Here is a 22,881-nt window from a genome sequence, read left to right as displayed (position 1 = left end):
TTTTATTTTAAATAAAAATGTGGCTAAATTTAGATTACTTTTAAAATTATGACTAATTTTCAATTAGCAATTATAAATCAGGTTAATTTTTTCCCCGAGTTTTTGATATATTTGTATTTGAAGAAAAAGGCCTTTGCGTGTTTGGATGAAAATATTATGATTGCATTCATGTCATATTATGGACCTTTTCATATCATTTTTCCCGTACGATTCCTATCGTGTCACTAATGACCGATGTAATTTGTATAGGTATATCCTTTGTGCTATAATGGTGTAATATTTTTAAGAAAAAGGCACAATAAAGCGGACTGCTATACATATCAAACTTGTACGGTTTGTTCATTTTATATTTTTAGACGTGGTTTCCAACATGAAATCAATTTTCGCATTATTCCTAAATGTGATTTTGAAAGTAATGCTGGATATACATATAGTTGCTTTATCAATTTTATATAATGTCTCGCACTGTGAGTATATAAAAGCTAAACCCTAATCCGCAAAAGGTCATTGAATAACTAGATTCATGAGAAGTCAAGAGTATCATTGGAGGTGAAATTAAGGGATTACCATACCAATATATATTCGCATGCTCTTAAACTTAAGGCAAGACTACTGAGTATGTGTCTTGAATTTCACTATGGATTGTTAGAATCCCTATTTCGATGATTAATTTATATGTACTTTAATGTGCATATGAGAAATACTAGTCAGGACTTGCAACATCGAAAGCAGCCTAAGATAGAATTCGTAATATATCACATGTCCTATTTAAACCGTTAGTTCACACTTCACACTATACATGAGCAATAACTCAACGGTAAATACTTGCCCAACCTGCTATTTATACCGAACCAAGTATATTACCTGACCATGATTAACACCGATTGCGGATAACTATTTACCCAACTCAACCCAACTCTGCTTTTTAGGATTACTATATGGTAGACGTTTGAACTTTGAGCAACCCACCAAATGTGAGTGAGTGAGTCGCCCAAATTCATAACCCTCTTGATCTTTGCTATATCTCCATATCAAAACTAGGAATGATTGACTTTAAGTAATAGCGCATGACGGTAGGTACTGCTTCAGTGCTCCTTATTTATTCTTTTATGATCTTGTTTATTTGAAAATGCTTATCTTTAAGTGCGCAGAAAAACATATCTAGGGAATTAAACGAGGGATACTGAAACAAAAGCTTCGTCACTACTCGAAAAGCTAGTAAAGAATATTGATAAAGAGAATCCAATATATATAATTTTGTTTAAATTAGTTGGTCCGAGATTAATGTTCTTTTTTCCGATCAACTAAATAGTAGAGCCTGATTTAATGCAATATTCCAGTTTTGGTCCTTATATTATTTAATTACCAAGTGCATTTGACTTGACCTTCAACTAAACTAAAGGTGTGACTTTGATCCCTCAAGCTAATGTGGAGACTAACGATATAATCAAAATTGTATCTTTGACCAAAAGCCACTGACCTGTCAAGGTGGTACTCCATCTGTTTATATAGTAACATTCTTCTTATACATTTAAGGAAATAAAGAGAACATATAAAAGGAAGAAGAACAAACAAAGCGGAGTAGGAGAACATAATCTTCTGAAAGATTCGAACATGCAAGTTATGGGCGGGTATTGCGAGTAATAGGATCACACTCCATTCTACGGGGCACAGGCAATGAATGGAGCAGATAGTGTGATTCAACTAATATAGCATTAAAGCGAAATCATAAAAAGTATTAGGTGTGCGAACAAAGTCTCACATTATTAGTTGAAAAGATCGATTGGAAAATTATATATAAGGTGTAAGAATATCTTAACAGTGTGAGGCCTTTTGGAGAAAATCGTGTGTGCTTGGTCCTGTCAAATTCAGCTATCCATGAAGCTCTGCCATGGAGTTTGAGCTGAATAAAAGTTGACCTATTGAGTTGAGTAAGTCAGCAGAGCAGAGAATGGAAATTGAGTGAATATTATAAAAAAAATTCAATTGAATTCTTATCCAGCTGTACATGTATATGTAGAAATGAAAAAAAAAAAACTAACTCTACCACTAGTTGTAGTTAACTAACTCTACTACTAAGCTGTAGTTAACTAACTCTACTACTAACCATAGTAAACTTAAGTTACAACCAACTAACTGTCATGACTATTGCTTGGCTCATTACTCCCCCTCAGGGTGGAGGGTAAGAACAAATTCTCTACTCCCAACTTGCTCAATAGATGATAGTGTGGTGTCTTCCCAAGGCCTTTGGTAAGTAAGTTTGCAAGTTGATCTTTAGTTCTAAAATGATGAGTTTGAATGAGACCTTGCTGCAATTTCTCCCGTACAAAATGACAATCGATGACAATGTGTTTGGTCCTCTCGTAAAATATTGGATTGACAGCTATCTGTATAGCTGCTTTGCTGTCACAAAATAGGTCTATGGGCAATGTCACATTGATGCCTAGTTCCTTGAACAATCCCACGAGCCATGATAGTTCAGCCACTGTTGAAGCCATGCCTATAAACTCTGCCTCTGCTGAACTTCTTGACATTGTGCTTTGTTTCTTTGATTTTCAAGAAATAAGTGATTGCCCGTACTTCACAATGTACCCTGTGACTGATTTTCTGGACTGTGAGTAGGCTGCCCAATCGGAGTCACAGTAAGCAACCAAAGTGTGAGCTTGTGTAGAGGACATCAATAACCCCAAACCTGGAGCATTCTTCACATATCTGATGACTCTTAGGGTTGCATTCATGTGTGACCTTTTAGGTTTGTGCATGAATTGGATCAGAACCTGAACCACAAAGGCTATATCAGGTCTGGTTATGGTAAGGTAGAGCAACCTTCCTACCAGCCTTTGGTAAGGTTCGGCATCTGTCAATATAATGTCCTCATCATCCTTAGTCTTCGTAGCTTCATCAAATTCCACTAATGTGAGCTTCTGATGGACTTCCAGTGGTGTCGACACTGGTTTTGCTCCACCTAGCCCTGAATCAGAGATCAAATCAAGGGCATATTTCCACCGATTCAATAGAATACCAGCCTTACTTCTGGCAAATTCTATGCCTAAGAAGAATCTGAGCTCCCCTAAATCTTTCATTTTAAATTTCTTCTGAAGGTTATCTCTAGCAGCTTGAATGAGCTACTGATTATTACCTGTCACTAAAAGTCATCCACATATACTAGGATAACAACTAAGGCATCACCTCTCCTCTGTGTGAATAAGGAATAATCAAAATGGCTTTGGACAAATTCCAGATCTTGGAGAGCCTCTGTGAGCTTGAGGTTCCACTTCCTAGATGCTTGCTTGAGGCCATAAACTGACTTTCTCAATTTGCACACCTTGGCTCTAGACTCCCCCTTGGTGCCAAAACCTTGAGGAAGATGCATATATACCTCTTCAAAGAGATCACCCTGCAAGAAGGCATTGTGCACATTCATCTGATAGATGTGCCAATGCTCTGAAGCAGCAGCAGCTATGACTGACCTGACGGTCACCATTTTAGCTATAGGAGAAAAGGTCTCCTTATAGTCTAAATCTTCCTTTTGACTGAAGCCTTTAGCTACAAGTCTAGCCTTGAACCTTGCCACCTCCCCCATTGGCTTTGTATTTGACTTTGTATACCTATTTGCATCTTATAGAAGTTTTACCTTTAGGTAGATCAACTATATCCCATTTTGCATCTTTGGCTGCCTCAGAGTAATGTTTGGGCTCAACAATGACTAATTGTGCAGTGAGACACTTTATATATGAAAGAGATAAACCATCATAACTCAAATAATTGGACATAGGATATGCACAAGAGTTTGTCACATAATCTTACATCCATCTGGGAGATTCTTTGGGACTTTCTGACTGCAATGGGTTGAGCATCCTCTACATGTGAGGAAGATTGAGGAGTGTCAACATTCTGTGATGCAGGAATATCAAATTATGCCTCAGGACTCAGTGGTGAATCAGCATCATTAAATGCAAAGTCATTGGTAGATATAGGTGGACCCTCCTGAACAACATCAGGAACAGGTGGGGGTAAATGCTCACCTGTTAACTCAAGAACTGGGAAGAAGGGATTAGGTAGCATCTTCATATATTTAAAAGGAAACACCTGCTCCTTAAACACCACATCTATACTGATTAAAAATTGCTTGGACTCCAAGTCATACAATTTATAGCCTTTTTTTGTTGTTGATTATCCTATAAACACTGCTGGCAATGCCCTAGCACAACACTTGTCTTGTTTCCTTACATTTATAGCATAACATAAACACCCAAATACCCTAAGGTGATCTAATGATGGTGCAGTGTTAAAGAACATTTCATAATGAGACTTTCCTTTCAAGGCTGTAGAAGATAATTTGTTAATTATGTGTACTGCTGTAAGAACACATTCACCCCAGAATCTTAGGGGTACTGCAACTTGAAATTTCAAAGCTCTAGTTGTTTCAAGGATGTATCTATGTCTTCTTTCCACTATGCCATTCTGTTACGGAGTATAAATACATATGGTTTGATGTATAATTTATAATGTCTCAACTAACTGCTTCATATTTGAATTAACAAATTCAGAGCCATTATCTGTTCTCAAGATCTTAACAGAACAATCAAACTGAGTACTGATTATAGAGAACAATCTTTTCATTAACCAACAAGTCTCATCTTTAGCATTTATCAAGAAGAGTCAAGTGATTCTAGAGAAATCATCCACAACTGTAAGAAAAAATATTTTGCTATCATAAGTGGGTACTTTGAATGGTCCCCATACATCAGCATGCAAAAGATCAAATGGAGCCTTTGCTCTACTAGTACTAACTGGAAATGACAACCGAGTCTGCCTAGCTAATGGACAAACATGACACATTACACAATCGGTGTTTCTGTTACTAATGTGGATATTCTTGAATTTATCAATCCTATTAAGTGTCTCCATAGGTAGGTGGCCAGGTCTCTGGTTCCATGTCCCCAGCTTTATTGAATCTAGACTAACTGACATAGAAGTAAGCATGATTGTGGTATGTACAGTTGGTGTAAAAAGCTTTCTCCTGCGTATGCAATCTTTGAGTATGTACAGTCCATTTGTTTCACCACCAATCCCCAACACCTTCCCAGTGTAGAGATCCTGAAACACACACATATCAGGAAAGAAAGCTACCAAACACTGTAACTCTTTTGTCAATTTTGAAACTGACAGTAGGTTATACTTAAAATTTGGAACATGAAGAACATCGTTAATCTCCTGGACTTAAATATACTAGTTGATCCATTATGTGTAATTGCAGCCTCATCTCCATTTGGCAAATGAACTGAATTAGCCTTTAGGAATGAGGTTAGACTATCTAATGCTTCTAGCTTTGAAACCATATGATTAGAGGCACCACTATCTACAATCCAAATATCTTGATCCAAGTTAGACATTAGGGACATTATAATACCTAAATCCATTCCTGTTGCATTAACTGCTATTTCAGATTCCTTGCCTTTAAGCAGTTGTAAAATTTGCTGATATTGTTCTGGAGTAAATGTGGGAGCCATAGGAGTGGAACCAGTTGTGGTTGCTGGAACATCTTCAGCCGCAAAGTTAATTGTTGCATGCGAGTTGTACTTCTTCCTGAATTTGTTATCTTTTGGATATCCTACTACCCTGTGGCAAACTTCTTTAGTGTGGCCTTTCATGTGGCAGACATCACACTGATTTTTCTTTGGCCTCTGCTAATTCCCAGATCTAGTTGTCATCATTGCCGTCATTTCACCCCATCAACAGTGGTAAAGGTGTTGGACAAAGTCCTTTGACTCTCACGCTCCATTAACATAGAGTAGGCTTTGTTTACATATGGAACAAGAACCATCATCAAGAGTTGGCTACGTGCTGGTTCATAGGACTCATTTAGCCCCATTAGAAATTGTAAAAGTTTCTGACGCTTCATGAATTGACCAAATTCACGAGAATTCGCACAATCACATCCCGGAATTGGGGCCAAACTGTCAAACGCTGCCCAAAGCAACCTCAATTTTGAGAAATAAGATAAGATCGAGCTGGTACCCTGACTTGCAGTGGCAATTTCTTTATGAATTTGAAATATTCTAGAATAATCGACTTTGTCAAACCTCTCCTTGATGTCATTCCAAACCGTAATGGCATTCGAGGAATAGACTATTACATTGAGTAAATCTGGTGAAACACAATTCATTAACCACGATAATATGATCGCATTGCATTGCTCCTAGAGATCAACGAGGTTCGTGCCGTAATTCTCATTTTTACATGTGTCATCGATGAACCCTAGCTTATTTCGGCTTAAGATGGCAATTTTCATCGCCCGGCTCCAAACGGAGTAATTTTCCGGTCCTCGTAGTTGTAAGGAAATCAAAATTGCACATGAATTATCATTCGAATTCAGGAACAGAGGATGATTATGGCTCAGCTTATCCGGTTCAGTATTATTGATTGTCGTCATTGATGAGTCAAACGAATGAGCTTATAAAGATGAATTTGAGAAGAAGAAGACCACTCTGATGGCCATGTGGCTCTGATACTATGTCAAATACAGCTATCCATGAAGCTCTGCCATGGAGTTTGAGCTGAATAAAAGATGACCTATTGAGTTGAGTAAGTCGGCAGAGCAGAGAATGGAAATAGAGTGAATATGTCACGACCCAATTTCACCTATAGGTCGTGATGGCGCCCAACACTACAGCTAGGCAAGCCAACTAATAAGTCAAACGTACATTGGTTAAACTTTTATTCCAAGAAAATAATAAAATACCAACTTCTACCAATGTGTGTGTCAAGACCTGGTATCACAAGTACATGAGCATCTAGTAGATTATACAAAACTCCAAATAATGTCTGAAATGAAATAGACAGAGTATAATTATAAAAAGAGACACTGGTAGCTGCAGAACGGCTCAGAAAAGGCAGCTCACCACTATGCCTCGGGATGACGTGAGTATGTGATGATAGGTCCTCCACTAGTACCTGTCTCAGATCCTGCACAAAAAGTGCAGCAACTGTAGTATGAGTACGTAAACAACGTGTACCCAGTAAGTATCAAGCCTAATCTCGAAGTGGTAGAGACGAGATGGCCGACTTTGACACTCACTATGGGTCAATAATAATAACTGAAATATAACTAGAATATTTAAATCAGCATGATTTACAGAATTTACAATAATTCGTTTAATCAGCAGAGATAATCAAATTCCTTCAAATGTAACAATTCTCAATATATTAATTAAATTCCTTCAATTCAGAAAAATTCCAATTTATCAATTAAATCTCATTTACAGGAGTAACAATTAATTCCATAAACAAGCAAGAATAATAATTTATTAAATTCCAAGGATTTCCAAATAAATTAATTAGCTTCTCAAGCTGAAATAAATTATTAAAGTATCGTGTAATTATTATTATTAAGCACGATTTCTGCTGAGGACGTACGGCCCGATCCAGATTGTCATGTACACTGCCGAGGGACGTGCAGCATGATCTATAGATGCATCTATCATGCCGAGGTGTTCGGCCCGCTCCACAAGAAAGGAGGACATTTTCTTATGTGCCTCCGAATGGAGAGTATATTCATTATAAGATGAATTTGGGAGGAGAACAATCTCTTTTAACAATTAATTGATTTAAACAGACAATCAAGCCTATGAGATTTCCATCCTTTAATATCTTTATCTAACAATTTACAATATATTCATATAGATATCAATTAATATAAATAAATCAAAGAATACAATTTACACAAGTAAGGCATGCTTTGAGTCCTAAACTACCCGGACTTTAGCATTAATAGTAGCTACGCACGGACTCTCGCCACCACGTGCGTACGTAGCCCCCCACAATTAGCAACAATTATTTAATTTTTAATCACCTATGAGGTAATTTCCCCCTCACAAGATTAGACAAGAGACTTACCTCGTCTTGCTCCAATTTAATCCACAATTTTGCCTTTTTCACGATTATCCAACTCTGTCTGGCTCGAATCTAGCCAAAATAATTCGATACAATCACTAAAAATTATAGAAAATAAATTCTATAAGGAAATACTATATTTTTAATAAAAATCCCAAAATTAATTAAAACTTCGCCCGTGGGGTCCACATCTCGAAATCCGGCGAAAGTTATGAAATCTGACAACCCATTCAATTACGAGTCCAACCATACCAGTTTCACTCAAATTCGACTCCGAATCGATACCGAAATCTCAAAATTTTGTTTCTATGAGATTTTTAAACTTTTCCAAATTTCAATATCAAAACACTAATTAAATTGTGAAAACAATGATATACTTGTATATGTAGACCAAATCTGAGTTAAAATCACTCACCCCAATGTTTTTCCCTCGAAAATCTGCCAAAAGTCGTCTCTGTTCAAGCTCAAGTTCGTCAAAAATGGCAAATGGGATGAATGCCCTCTTTTTATAAAACTGCCCAGCAGCCTTCGGAACTGGTCCTCGATCGGGGCTTCGATCACAGGCTCGAGCCTGGACCTTGGTCATGGACCTCGGTCAGTGCATCGAGGTTAGGCCTTCGATCATAGCCTCAATCATGGCTTCGAGTTTGAGCCCTCGATCAGGGCATCGAGCATGGGTCTCGATCCTAGCCCTCGAGCCTTACCTTCGATCATGCCCTCGAGCCTTGCCTTCAATCATGCCCTCGAACCTTGACTTCGATCGAGTCTTCGATACTGAGCCTCGTCCCTGGCTTCGACTTAGGCCTCGATCGTGGACTCGATATCTTGGTTCGATCTGGGGCTCGATCACAGCCCAGAATATATAGCAGAAGAGAAAATTACAGCAGCTTTTTAAGTCCAACTTTTGATCCGTTAACCATCCGAAACTCACCCGAGGCAACCAAATATACCAACAAGTCCTAAAACATCATACGAACTTAGTCGAACCTCTAAATCACATCAAACAACGCTAAAACCATGAATCATACCTCAATTCAAGCTTAATGAAACTAAGAGTTTTCAACTTCTACATTCGATGTCGGAACCTATCAAATCAACTCCAATTGACCTCAAATTTTACACACAAGTCATAAATTACATAACAGAGCTATGAAAATTTTCGGAGTTGGATTCCGACTCCGGTATCAAAAAGTCAACTCATCGATCAAACTTCCAAACTTAAATTCTTGTTTTTAGCCATTTCAAGCCTAATTTAACTACGGACTTCCAAATAAAATTCCGAACACGCTCCTAAGTCCAAAATTACCATACGGAGCTGTTGGAATCATCAAAATTCTATTCCGGGATCATTTTTTCAAAATATTGATCGAAGTCAAACTTAGCACTTTAAGGCCAACTTAAGGAACCAAGTATTCGAGTTTCACCTCAAACACTTCCAAATCCCGAACCAACCATCCCCGCAAGTCATAAATCATTACAAACACCTACGGAAAGTTTTATTTTAGGGAACGGGGTCCTAAAAGTTAAAATGACCGGTTGGTTCATTACATTCTCCACCTCTTAAACAAACGTTCGTCCTCGAACGGGTTTAGAATTGTACCTGGAGTGCTGAATAAGTGGGGATATCTGCTCCGCATGTCTTCCTTGGCCTCCCAAGTCGCTTCCTCGACTGGTTGGCCCCTCCACTAGACTTTTATTGCAGAAATCCTCTTGGATCTCAACTGGCAAACCTGTTTATCAACAATGGCAATTGGCTCCTCTCATAACCCAAGCTATCATCTAGCTGAACTGTGCTGAAGTCTAACACATGTGATAGGTCGGCATGATACTTCCGGAGCATAGATACGTGAAAAATTGGATGAACTCCCGATAGGCTGGGAGGCAAGGCAAGCTCATAAGCAACCTCCCCAACTCGTTTCAACACCTCAAATGGGCCTATAAACCTTGGGCTCAATTTGCCCTTCTTCCCGAATCTCATAATTCCCTTCATCGGCGAAACCTTCAAGAGAACTTTTTCACCTACCATAAATGATATATCACGCGCTTTCTGATCCTCGTAACTCTTTTGTCTGGACTGTGCTGTACGAAGTCGCTCCTGAATCAACTTTACCTTTTCCAAGGCATCCCTTACCAAATCAGTACTATATAACTTAGCCTCACCTGGCTCAAACCATCCGATAGGTGAACGACATCGCCGACCATATAAAGCCTCAAATGGAGCCATCTCGATGCTGGATTGGTAACTGTTATTATAAGCAAACTCGGCCAAAGGCAGGAAACGATCCCACTGACCTCCAAAGTCAATCACACATGCCCTGAGCATATCCTCCAAAATCTGAACTGTCCTCTCTGACTGTCCATCGGTCTGCGGATGAAAGGCTATGCTGAGCTCTACACGGGTCCCCAACTCACCCTGTACTGCTCTCCAGAAATGTGAAGTAAACTGAGGACCTTTATCTAATATGATGGAAATTGGCACACCGTGCAACCGAACTATCTCCTGAATATAAATCTGGGCCAACCTCTCTGAAGTATACGTAGTTACAATAGGAATAAAATGTGCCGACTTGGTCAACCTGTCAACAATCGCCCAAACTGCATCAAACTTCCTCAAGGTCCGCGGCAACCCAACTACAAAATCCATAGTAATTCGTTCCTATTTCCACTCTGGTATGGTCATCTGCTGAAGTAGGCCACCTGGCCTCTGGTGCTCATATTTAACTTGCTGGCAATTTAGACACTGAGCTACATACTCAACTATGTCCTTTTTCATTTGTCGCCACCAATAATGCTGCCTCAAGTCACGATACATCTTCGTAGCACCTGGATGAATAGAATATCGAGAACTGTGTGCCTCTTCCAGGATCTTTTTCCTCAGTCCATCCATATTAGGAACACATAGACGATCCTGGAGTCGCAGAACACCATCCGCTCTAATAGTAACTTCATTGGCATCACCTCGTAGTACCGTTTACGAAGAACCACCAGGTGTGGGTCATCATACTGGCGAGCCTTGATCTGCTCAAATAGTGAATATTGGGCCACAACACATGCAAGAACTCGGCTGGGCTCTGAAATATCCAGCCTCACAAGTTTGTTAGCCAAGGATTGAATATCTGAGGCTAATGGCCTTTCCTCTGCTGAAATGAAAGCCAAACTACCCATACTCTCCGCCTTTCTGCTCAAGGCATCTGCAACCACATTTGCTTTGCCCGGATGATACAGGATAGTAATATCATAATCTTTTAGTAACTCCAGCCATCTACGTTGTCTCAAATTTAGATCCCTCTGCTTGAACAAATGCTGCAAACTGCGATGATCAGTGTAAACTTCGCAAGACACCCCATAAAGATAATGCCTACAAATCTTAAGAGTGTGAACAATCGCAGCTAACTCCAAATCATGTACCGGATAATTCTTTTCGTGGAGCTTCAGCTGATGTGAAGCATATGCAATAACTTGCCCTTCCTGCATCAATACATAACCCAAGCCAATGCGCGAAGCGTCGCAATACACTGTATACATCCCCGAACCAGAAGGCAACACTAACACTGGTGTTGTAGTCAATGATGTTTTGAGCTTCTGAAAGCTCACCTCACAATCATCGAACCATCAGAATAGAGCACCCTTCTGGGTTAATTTGGTCAAAGGTGCTGCAATAGACGAAAAACCTTCCACGAACCGACTATAATAACCTGCTAAACCCAGAAAACTCCTGATCTCAGTCGCCGAAGTGGGACGATGCCAATTCTGAACTGCCTCAATCTTTTTGGGATCAACTTTAATACCTTCGCCCGATACAATATGTCCCAAAAATGCTACAGACTCTAGCCAAAACTCACATTTAGAGAACTTAGCATATAGCTTTTGTTCCCGCAATGTCTGAAGCACTACTCTCATATGCTGCTCATGCTCCTCCTTACTACGTGAGTAGATCAAAATGTCATCAATGAAGACAATGACAAATAAGTCAATATATGGCCTGAATACCCTGTTCATCAGATCCATAAATGTTGTCGGGGCATTAGTTAAACCAAAAGACATTACCAGAAACTCATAATGACCATATCTAGTACGGAAAGCAGTCTTCGGAACATCCGAATCCCGAATCTTCAACTGATGGTACCCCGACCTCAAGTCGATCTTAGAGAATACCCTAGCACCCTGCAACTGGTCAAATAGATCATCAATACGCGGCAACGGGTACTTGTTCTTAATAGTGACTTTGTTCAATTGGCGATAATCAATAAATAACCGCATTGTTCCATCCTTCATTTTTCAAAAATAATACTGGTGCACCCTAAGGCGATACACTCGGTCTGACAAACCCTTTGGCTAGTAACTCTTCCAGCTGTTCTTTCAATTCTTTCAATTCTTTCGGAGCCATGCGATACGGTGGGATAGATATAGGCTGGGTATCTGAAGCCAAGTCAATACAGAAATCAATATCATGATCAGGTGGCATACCTGGAAGATCTGACGGAAATACATCGGGGAACTCCCGAACTACAGGCACTGAATCAATAGCTGGAGTCTCTGCAGTAGTATCCCGAACATAGGCTAGATAAGCCAAACAACCCTTCTCAACCATGTGTTGAGTCTTTATAAAAGAAATAACTCGATTAAATGAACTAACAGGCGAACCCTTCCACTCCAGTATAAAAGAAATGCTGGAATAGCCAATGCAACAGTCTTGGCATGACAATATAGAATAGCATGATATGGAGACAACCAGTCCATGCCCAGAATAATTTCAAAATCAGTCATCTCAAGCAATAAGAGATCTGCTCTAGTTTCGTAACTACAGAATGTAATAATACAGGACCGGTAGATCCGGTTCACAACAACAGAATCGCCCACAGGAGTGGACACATAAACAAGAGTACTCAAGGACTCACGAGAAACACCCAGGAATGGAGCAAATAGAGATGACACATATGAATATGTAGATTCTGGATCAAATAATACTGAGGCATCTTTGCCATAAATAGAAATAATACATGTAATCACGGCATCTGAGGCCTCTGCATCTGGTCTAGCCGAAAAAGCATAGAATCGAGCTGGAGCGCCAACTGGCTGGCATCCGCCTGGCTGACCTCCACCTCTAGGACGGCCCCTTCCTACCTGTCCTCCACCTCTGGGTGGTCGGACTACTGGTGGAGCAACTGGTCCGGTAAGCATAGGCTGCTGACCCTGCTATACTGGTCTACCTCGAAGCCTGGGGCAAAACCTCCGCATGTGACTGGGATCCCCGCACTCATAACAACTCTTCGGTGCGATGGGTTGCTGACTAAGTGTCTGGCCCTGGGGACCTGAATACCCAATGAGAGGACCCTGAATAGCTGGTGGGCGGTAAGAACTCTCTGGGATATCATTGAGATAAGGTCGCACTGGAGCACCTCGAGGAGGTGGTGGTGCTAGATATGGGGGTCTTCTAGACTATCCCCTCACGAACTGACCTCTGCCCCCGGACGGAGCACCTCTGAACTCTCCAGAGTACCTGAACCGCTTATCTCTCATAATCTGCTCTCGGCTCCGCTGACGTGCACCCTCAATCCTCCGGGCTATCTCCACAACTCGCTCATAAGAGGTACCCATCTCAACCTCTCGAGCCATAGTGGCCTGAATACCAGTATGTAAACCGGCTACAAACCTTCGCACTCTCTCCGCCTCAGTAGGGAGTATCATTAGTGCATGGCGAGATAATTCAGAAAACCTTGCCTCATAATCAGTCACTGACATCTGACCCTGCTGGAGCTGCTCAAACTGAAACCGCAACTCTTCCCTCTGGGAGGGTGGAATATACCTGTCCAAGAAGATACGGGTGAACCTGTCCCAAGTCATGGGAGGAGAATCTGCTAGTCTGCCAAGAGCATAAGACTACCACCATCTACGGGCTCTACCCTCTAGCTGAAAAGTACAAAATCAACCCCATGGGATTCCAATATCCTTATGTTGTACAGTCTATCCTTGCAATGATCAATGAAATCCTGTGGATCCTCATGTCGCTCACCCCCGAAGACAGGAGGATGTAGTCTAGTCCATCTGTCCAATAGTTTCTGAGGATTGGCGGCTATAGTCGGCCTGGGCTCAGGTGTAGCTGCTGCCACTGGCTGGACTCCACCCACGGGTAATGCACCATGGGTCTGATATACAGCAGCTGCCTGTCCATGAGCCTGCGCAGTAGGGGTCTGTGCTCCCCCGCCCGCCTGAGATGTGGCTGGGTCTGCCGGAAATAAACCGGCTTGAGTCATATTGTCCATGAATCGCAGCATACGACCCATGACATCCTGAAATCCCGGTGCAGATGTGAAGTCCACCGGAGCTGGCTCTGCCACAGGCACCTCACCCTGCTCCTCAATAATGGGATTCTCTGCTGGATTTACTGGCGGCATAACTGGAATAGTCCTGGGATGTCCTCGCCCTCTCCCACGGGCCCTCTACCACGGGCTGGAGCCCTCCCTCGGCCTCTAGTAACTGGGGGAGTAGCTCTTCCCTGGTCTGGAATCTCATTAGAGCGTGTTCTCACCATCTGTGAGAGAATAAGAGAAGGATATTTAGTACTACATCAATTGCACGATGGAATATGAAGAAAGATAGTTTTCTAACACCATATAGCCTCTCGAAGATAAGTACAGACGTCTCCGTACCGATCCACAAGACTCTATTAGGTCTGCTCATAACTTGTGAGACCTACGCGAACCTAGTGCTCTGATACCATGTTTTCACGACCCAATTTCACCTATAGGTCATGATGGCGCCCAACACTACATCTAGGCAAGCCAACTAATAAGTCAAACGTACATTGGTTAAACTTTTATTCCAAGAAAATAATAAAATACCAACTTCTACCAATGTGTGTGTCAAAACCTGGTGTCACAAGTACATGAGCATCTAGTAGATTATACAAAACTCCAAATACTGTCTGAAATGAAATAGACAGAATATAAATATAAGAAGAGACACTGGTAGCTGCAGAACGGCTCAGAAAAGGCAGCTCACCACTATGCCTCGGGATGACGTGGGTATGTGATGATAGGTCCTCTACTAGTACCTGTCTCAGATCCTGCACAAAAAGTGCAGCAACTGTAGTATGAGTACGTAAACAACGTGTACCTAGTAAGTATCAAGCCTAATCTCGAAGTGGTAGAGACGAGATGGCCGACTTTGACACTCACTATGGGTCAATAATAATAACTGAAATATAACTAGAATATTTAAATTAGCATGATTTACAGAATTTACAATAATTCGTTTAATCAGCAGAGATAATCAAATTCCTTCAAATGTAACAAATCTCAATATATTAATTAAATTCCTTCAATTCAGAAAAATTCTAATTTATCAATTAAATCTCATTTACAGGAGTAACAATTAATTCCATAAACAAGCAAGAATAATAATTCATTAAATTCCAAGGATTTTCAAATAAATTAATTAGCTTCTCAAGCTGAAATAAATTATTAAAGTATCGTGTAATTATTATTACTAAGCACGATTTCTGCTGAGGACGTACGGCCCGATCCAGAGTGTCGTGTACACTGCCGAGGGACGTGCAGCGCGATCCATAGATGCATCTATCCTGCCGAGGCGTTCGGCCCGCTCCACAAGAAAGGAGGACATTTTCTTATGTGCCTCCGGATGGAGAGTATATTCATTATAAGATGAATTTGGGAGGAGAACAATCTCTTTTAACAATTAATTGATTTAAACAGACAATCAAGCCTATGAGATTTCCATCCTTTAATATCTTTATCTAACAATTTACAATATATTCATATAGATATCAATTAATATAAATAAATCAAAGAATACAATTTACACAAGTAAGGCATGCTTTGAGTCCTAAACTACTCGGACTTTAGCATTAATAGTAGCTACGCACGGACTCTCGTCACCACGTGCGTACGTAGCCTCCCACAATTAGCAATAATTATTTAATTTTTAATCACCTATGAGGTAATTTCTCCCTCACAGGATTAGACAAGAGACTTACCTCGTCTTGCTCCAATTTAATCCACAATTTTGCCTTTTTCACGATTATCCAACTCTGTCTCGCTCGAATCTAGACAAAATAATTCGATACAATCACTAAAAATTATAGAAAATAAATTCTATAAGGAAATACTATATTTTTAATAAAAATTCCGAAATTAATTAAAACTTCGCCCGTGGGTCCCACATCTCGGAATCCGGCGAAAGTTATGAAATTTGACAACCCATTCAATTACGAGTCCAACCATACCAGTTTCACTCAAATCCGACTCCGAATCGATACCGAAATTTCAAAATTTTGTTTCTATGAGATTTCTAAACTTTTCAATCTCAAAACACTAATTAAATTGTGAAAACAATGATATACTTGTATATGTAGACCAAATTCGAGTTAGAATCACTCACCCCAATGTTTTTCCCTCGAAAATCTGCCAAAAGTCGTCTCTGTTCAAGCTCAAGTTCGTCAAAAATGGCAAATGGGACGAATGCCCTCTTTTTATAAAACTGCCCAGCAGCCTTCGGAACTGGTCCTCGAACTGGGCCTCGATCGGGGCTTCGATCACAGGCTCGAGCCTGGACCTCGGTCATGGCCTCGATCAGTGCATCGAGGTTAGGCCTTCGATCATAGCCTCAATCATGGCTTCCAGCTTGAGCCCTCGATCAGGGCATCGAGCATGGGTCTCGATCCTAGCCCTCGAGCCTTACCTTCGATCATGCCCTCGAGCCTTGACTTCGATCGAGTCTTCGATACTGAGCCTCGTCCCTGGCTTCGACTTAGGCCTCGATCGTGGATTCGATATCTTGGTTCGATCTGGGGCTCGATCACAGCCCAGAATATACAGCAGAAGAGAAAATTACAGCAGCTTTTTAAGTCCAACTTTTGATCCGTTAACCATCCGAAACTCACCCGAGGCAACCAAATATACCAACAAGTCCTAAAACATCATACGAACTTAGTCGAACCTCTAAATCACATCAAACAACGCTAAAATCATGAATCATACCCCAATTCAAGCTTAATAAAACTAAGAGTTTTCAACTTCTACATTCGATGTCGGAACCTATCAAATCAACTCCGATTGACCTCAAATTTTACACACAAGTCATAAATTACATAACGGGGCTATAAAAATTTTCGAGTCTGGATTCCGACTCCGGTATCAAAAAGTCAACTCATCGATCAAACTTCCAAACTTAAATTCTTGTTTTTAGCCATTTCAAGCCTAATTTAACTACAGACTTTGAAATAAAATTTCGAACACGCTCCTAAGTTCAAAATTACCATACGGAGCTGTTGGAATCATCAAAATTCTATTCCGGGATCGTTTTTTCAAAATGTTGACCGAAATTAAATTTAGCACTTTAAGGCCAACTTAAGGAACCAAGTATTCCGGTTTCACCTCAAACACTTCCAAATCCCGAACCAACCATCCCCACAAGTCATAAATCATTACAAGCACCTACGGAAAGATTTATTTTAGGGAACGGGGTTCTAAAAGTTAAAATGACCGGTTGGGTCATTACAGAATATTCTAGAAGATTCAATTGAATTCTTATCCAGCTGTACATATATATGTAGAAATAAAAAAAAAACTAACTCTACCACTAACTGTAGTTAACTAACTCTACTACTAAGGTGTAGTTAACTAACTCTACTACTAACCATAGCAAACTTAAGTTACAACCAACTAACTATCATGACTATTGCTTGGCTCATTAGGTCCAAAGCGAACGATATCACACTATATTAAGAATATCTTTGGGCTAATTGAATTCAATAGAAGGAAACTAATTAATCATGGTTGGAACACGAAATAAAATAAAAGTTGAAACTAAAATTGGGTAGTGGTTGGCCTAATCCGTTCACAAATATTGGAAGCTAAAGAGGCACGCATCCCGTGCATTTGTATATAGATTTTATTGATTATATATGTAAACTAGATTTTCCTGATCGCTTATTGACCTTTAAGGACCAGAATTAGATTTTCAAGGACCATTTTATTTCATTGAGAATAGACTTTTTCTTATAGTGCTTATGTAATTCCCACGGGTATTTATGAATAAAAAATGAATTCAAAATTATTGTATTTTTTGTATTCGTAAAAGAAATTCTCAAACCATTTACATAAATTAAAGTCATTCCAAACCATTTAAATATTAGTAATAAATTTTATGGCCCAAAATTTATAGGAGTTAATTTTCCCAAATCATTACATAAATTGTGGCCCAAAGTATTCACACAGGAACAGCAAAAACATGAATTCTATTCTGCAATGCACTTTGCTACAAAAAATGACAAGGTTGATCATTAACAGTAAATCAAATCTTGCTTTGGCCATTTGTGAAGCTCTTGTTTGAATTGACATTTGTCTTTTCTGAGAATTGCAATTCCAAGTCAATCTTGGTCAACTGGTTCTTCTCTTTAAATACCTTCTCCTCCTCAACATGTACTACTGTGGTACGCTCCATCCCTTTTTTCTTCCCCCATAAAAAACCATAGAGTCCGATAACAGTCAAGATTGACCCCACAACTCTGGTCAAAGTGCACATGATGTGGAAAAAAAATAAGAAGAAATAACAGACAAAAGAATTTCAATTTTTTTGTTTGAATTTTGACTTACGTTCCAACGTATAACTTCTCGCCAAGTAGTGTCCAACTGAGAAAGGCAGAAATGACTAATAGCAAGGGTAGGAATACAGAGACATACAAAGGTCCTTTTCTTTTTATACACCATGTCATCAAATAGAATGCTAGTGCCGAGCTTATAATTCCCTACGATAAACAGAAAATAAAAGATGTGTAAGTAATAATAGAAAAATAAGTGACATCACAAATTAATTAATATTAAGTGACTCATTAATTATCCACGCTAGACTTTCAACTTTATGAAATCTTAATTTTATTTTTTTAATTCTTCAAAAACAAGAATATGAAAAGTTAAAATAAACACGATATGTACTTACGTTATATAGAACTGAAATAGCTCTAATGGGGTTCAAAGACCAGGCAGTTTTGTCATGATTAACACAAACTGCAACAATTACGCACTCCAAGCTTGCCATGAAACACATCAACGTTGTGCTTGAGTATGGAGCTGCATACCTCTCATTCACTCTCGGCTTAATTACATCAACAAATAATAATATAATTAAGAAGAAAACAGATCAGTATAAGAAAATTAATTTAAACTAGATTAGGACTTAAAAACGTAACTTTATTAGGAGAAAGATTGAAATGCCAAAAATATTACGTACTTGTATGATTAACCATAAAGAGTAAACGATAGTGCTGATTATGACTAGAAAAGGTCCCAAGAAGAAGTTGCCATGGCTGTTGGCTTCAATATTTTTGCTTGTTTGTTCTGAATATTTCCAGTGAATCCGCAATTGGCCAATCACCACTTTCCCATGATATAATGATAGCAACATAGCTCCACAAATGCACAGTATTGTTCCCAACACTTTGGCTAACCCTGCTTTAGTTCTCAGTCCTACTTTTTCAAGCCTATTAATAAAATAAAACCTTCTAAATTAGACATTTTTCTTTTAAAAAAATATTCATATTTCCTCAAAGGAGCTAGTATAATTAATAAACGGAGTTAAGTCAGTGGCGAAGATTCATGGTCACAAGGGTGGTCAAGTGATCATCCTTCGTAAAAAAATTACACTGTATATATAGATAAAATATTACATTTCAGAGGTATATAACACATATTGAACACTCTTTGTCGGATATTTTTTTCACTTCTTTCAAGTTTGAATACCCTTGAAAAAATTTCTAGTTTCGCCACTGAGTTAAGTATTATAGATATACTGTGAAAATGTAATTTGACATGTTATTATGTATACTTATCTGATGGTGTAGAATATTTACCCGGAAAGGATGGCAAGAAGGAATGTAATTGCTGGGACTAAGTTAGCTAGGGCCGTTGTAATAGTTGCCGTGGAATTCTTTAATCCGATGAGATATGTCATTTGCATTGCAGTTACCCTGCAAGTATATAATGCAAACGAAAAATTAATTATACTAGCACTTATTGAAATATTTCCTTTATGTAATTTGATTCAAAGATTTAACCATGTAAAACAAGGAATAATAGGGCGGAAATTTAAGTGATTTCTTACCCGAAAATAGAACACAAGAAAATTAGGAAAACTGTAGACGGTGTCAATTTAGGTCTTGTTTTCCTGTGGTTGGACACAAAATCTTTAGTAGCAATGAATATTATTTTGGGCAAAAAGAAAGTAATATTATTGGGCACAGGTTTGATAATATAATCCAGTGTAGACATGCTTTTTATTGGTAAAATATGACTGGTAGGGAGGTGACTCGACGCCACCATAAAACAGACTTTAATTTAAAAAATATTAGAAAAAGGAGCATTACTCGAAAAGCTTCTTACATAATATACTGCACTAATTTGATATGTCAATTGGGAACCATAGTCTGAAAAGAGAAGCTCCCTTTAATAAAAGTTTCTTGTCACCAAATCCCTTTGCTTTGATACATATACTACTGTATATGAATAGAATACTCCATCGTTTGCGAGATTCAAATCTTAAAGATTTCTAGGAGATCATTATTAAATATAAAATATATTTGTCGAAATATTTGTATGATTATTTTTTTCTATTCAAATTATAAGAAATCATCTATTGTTTTGATTTGCTTACCGTCAAATATATATATATATATATATATATATATATATATATATATATATATATATATATATATATATATATATATATAAAATTTATTTTTATCCATATAGAATTAAAAAGAAAAGTCGATACGATCGAGCTATATCATTGTACTTCTTTTACATGTGGCGGTTTTGTATTGCGCGGCTGTATGCATGTGCTGAAGTCTGACTATTGTCTCAAAAAGGATTTGAACTCTTGAGAATTTTCTTATTCAAATTTGGTGTGAACTTTAATATAGAAAATTTGGAATAACATTTCCTTTATTTAGAAACTATATAACAAGTGTGATAAACCATAGCTAATTTATATGCCGATATTACTTTTCAATCGTTAGCTTAATCAATTCATAGAGTAAATCAACATTGGATTCATTTTAAACTATATTTTGAGATTGTAAATAGCATATTGCAATTTTTTCCATTTCAAACTTAAAAAATTTCAGCAAAGTAATAATTCTGTTGAACATTGCAAGCAGAATACCAGATAGTACTATGGAGAGATGAAATGTTAATGAAACACCGATAAACATACAGTTTTAGACAGAAGACTAGATTTCAAATTACATGGCTAGAATGAAATAGCCATAGGTATGTGTTGTCAACCTTGTGTTAATATACTTATCTTAGGAAGCGATACGAAAAGGTAAAACCGTATTCTGAGTTATTTAGTACGTAACAAATTGACAGAAGATAAATAATGTGAAATTACTTTTCTACTTGATCTGACTATCGTTAAGAAATAGTATATTTTATCAGCCGATTGGGAAGAAGAAAGAGAAGGGAGAAAACTTGTATCATAAGAAATAAAAGAGGAACAAATTAAATAGCAGAAAGCAAGATTATTAGAAACATATTTTTGCATAGGGTTTGAGTAAGATTACCTCTCGAAGAAGTAAGCAAAGGGTGCAATGGAAATGGTGGAAAAAATCTGGCGATAAGACAAGTGGACAAAAGGGTCCATGCCCTCATCCATAACAAGCTTTGATATGACAGCCGTGCCAGCACCACCTAATTGCACCAGCACCATCAGAAAGAAAGGCAATGAATCTTTGCCCATTTTTTCCAAACAATTCCTCAAACAAGAAAAGGAGATTATATTCAATTTATAGGAAGCTATAGTTACATTACTAGTACATATGTTGTATACTTAGCTTTAAATATAGAAGAATGGGGTTAGGGTGTGAAAGGTGACTGTGTATATAGAGATGACCAGCTATAAGAATGAGTTCTTATACGAACAATTAATTAGGAGAGAACTAGAAAGACATGTGCAACGAGAAGCTTTGTTATAAGATGAATAAACAGTTTTTGAACAAGTGAGGCATGTGTGCACTGTGCACTCATTAATGGACCGTGTGAATATTCAATTTATAAATACAAAGATTTATTTGAATATTTTCTGAATAGTTTTGCTAATTACCTACTACATTATTGTTCCCGATTTACACTACAACAAAATGTATTTATTGCTACAAAATTTTAGCTACGAATTTAAAAATCGTGGCTAATACCTAACAGTAGCCACAAAAATTAGAATTTTTTGGCTATTTACAAATTTGTAAAATTTGCTAGCCACGAAAATTAAATTGGTAAAGCTAATTCCTTATTTTTGCTATAATTGATAACAATCGTAGCAATAACTACCTAATGTAACGACTCGACCGGTCGTTTTGAGAGTATTAGCCTCGAATACCTATTTATTGCTCCCTCTATTTCATTTTTGGGTTTTGTGACTTGCCGGGAGGATTTGTCTTTGGTTTCGAAGTGAAATGGGACACATACTCCCTAAAATGGAAGTTTAAGTCGTTGGAATCGACCATAGTTCGAACTGTGTGAAGACGACTTTGGAATGAAGTTTTGACGGTTCCAATAGCTCCGTAGGGTGATTTTGGTCTTAGGAGCATGTTCAAATATTGAATTGGAGGTCCGTAGATCATTTTGCCGTCAATTGGCGAAAGTTAGAAAATGGGATGATTTTTGAGAAGTTTGACCGGGAGTGGACTTTTTGATATCGGGGTCGGATTTCTATTCCAGAAGTTGGAGTAGGTCTGTAATATCAATTATGACTTGTGTGCAAAATTTGAGGTCAATCGGACTTGATTTGATAGATTTCGGCATCGGATGTAGAAGTTTGAAGTTTTAAAGTTTATTAGGCTTGAATCAATGCGCGATTTGTGTTTTTAGCGTTGTTTGATGTGATTTAAAGGCTCGACTAAGTTTGTATGATATTTTAGGACTGGTTGGTATAATTGGTTGAGGTCCCAGGGGCCTCGGTTGAGTTTCG

The 22,881-nt window shown here is 38.5% G+C and overlaps 1 protein-coding gene across 1 annotated transcript; it reads right to left on the bottom strand.

Moving 5' to 3' along the window:
- Nucleotides 1–18,027: 18,027 nt before the first annotated feature.
- On the bottom strand, nt 18,028–21,845 carry LOC107832689 (WAT1-related protein At1g09380-like). The gene is made up of 7 exons (XM_016660553.2): nt 21,479–21,845; nt 20,017–20,079; nt 19,766–19,882; nt 19,147–19,396; nt 18,856–19,011; nt 18,513–18,664; nt 18,028–18,424 (listed from the first exon to the last, which is right to left on the bottom strand). Exons 1-7 carry the CDS (start codon nt 21,652–21,654, stop codon nt 18,211–18,213), a joined length of 1,128 nt encoding a protein of 375 aa, XP_016516039.1. The 5' UTR covers nt 21,655–21,845; the 3' UTR covers nt 18,028–18,210.
- Between the last annotated feature and the right edge of the window lie 1,036 nt (nt 21,846–22,881).

Source organism: Nicotiana tabacum, chromosome 19 (assembly GCF_000715075.1).
Source record: "Nicotiana tabacum cultivar K326 chromosome 19, ASM71507v2, whole genome shotgun sequence".
NCBI classification, from domain to species: Eukaryota; Viridiplantae; Streptophyta; class Magnoliopsida; order Solanales; family Solanaceae; genus Nicotiana; species Nicotiana tabacum.
Note: the sequence above shows the minus strand (reverse complement) of the source record. Positions and strands in the feature narration are given on the sequence as shown.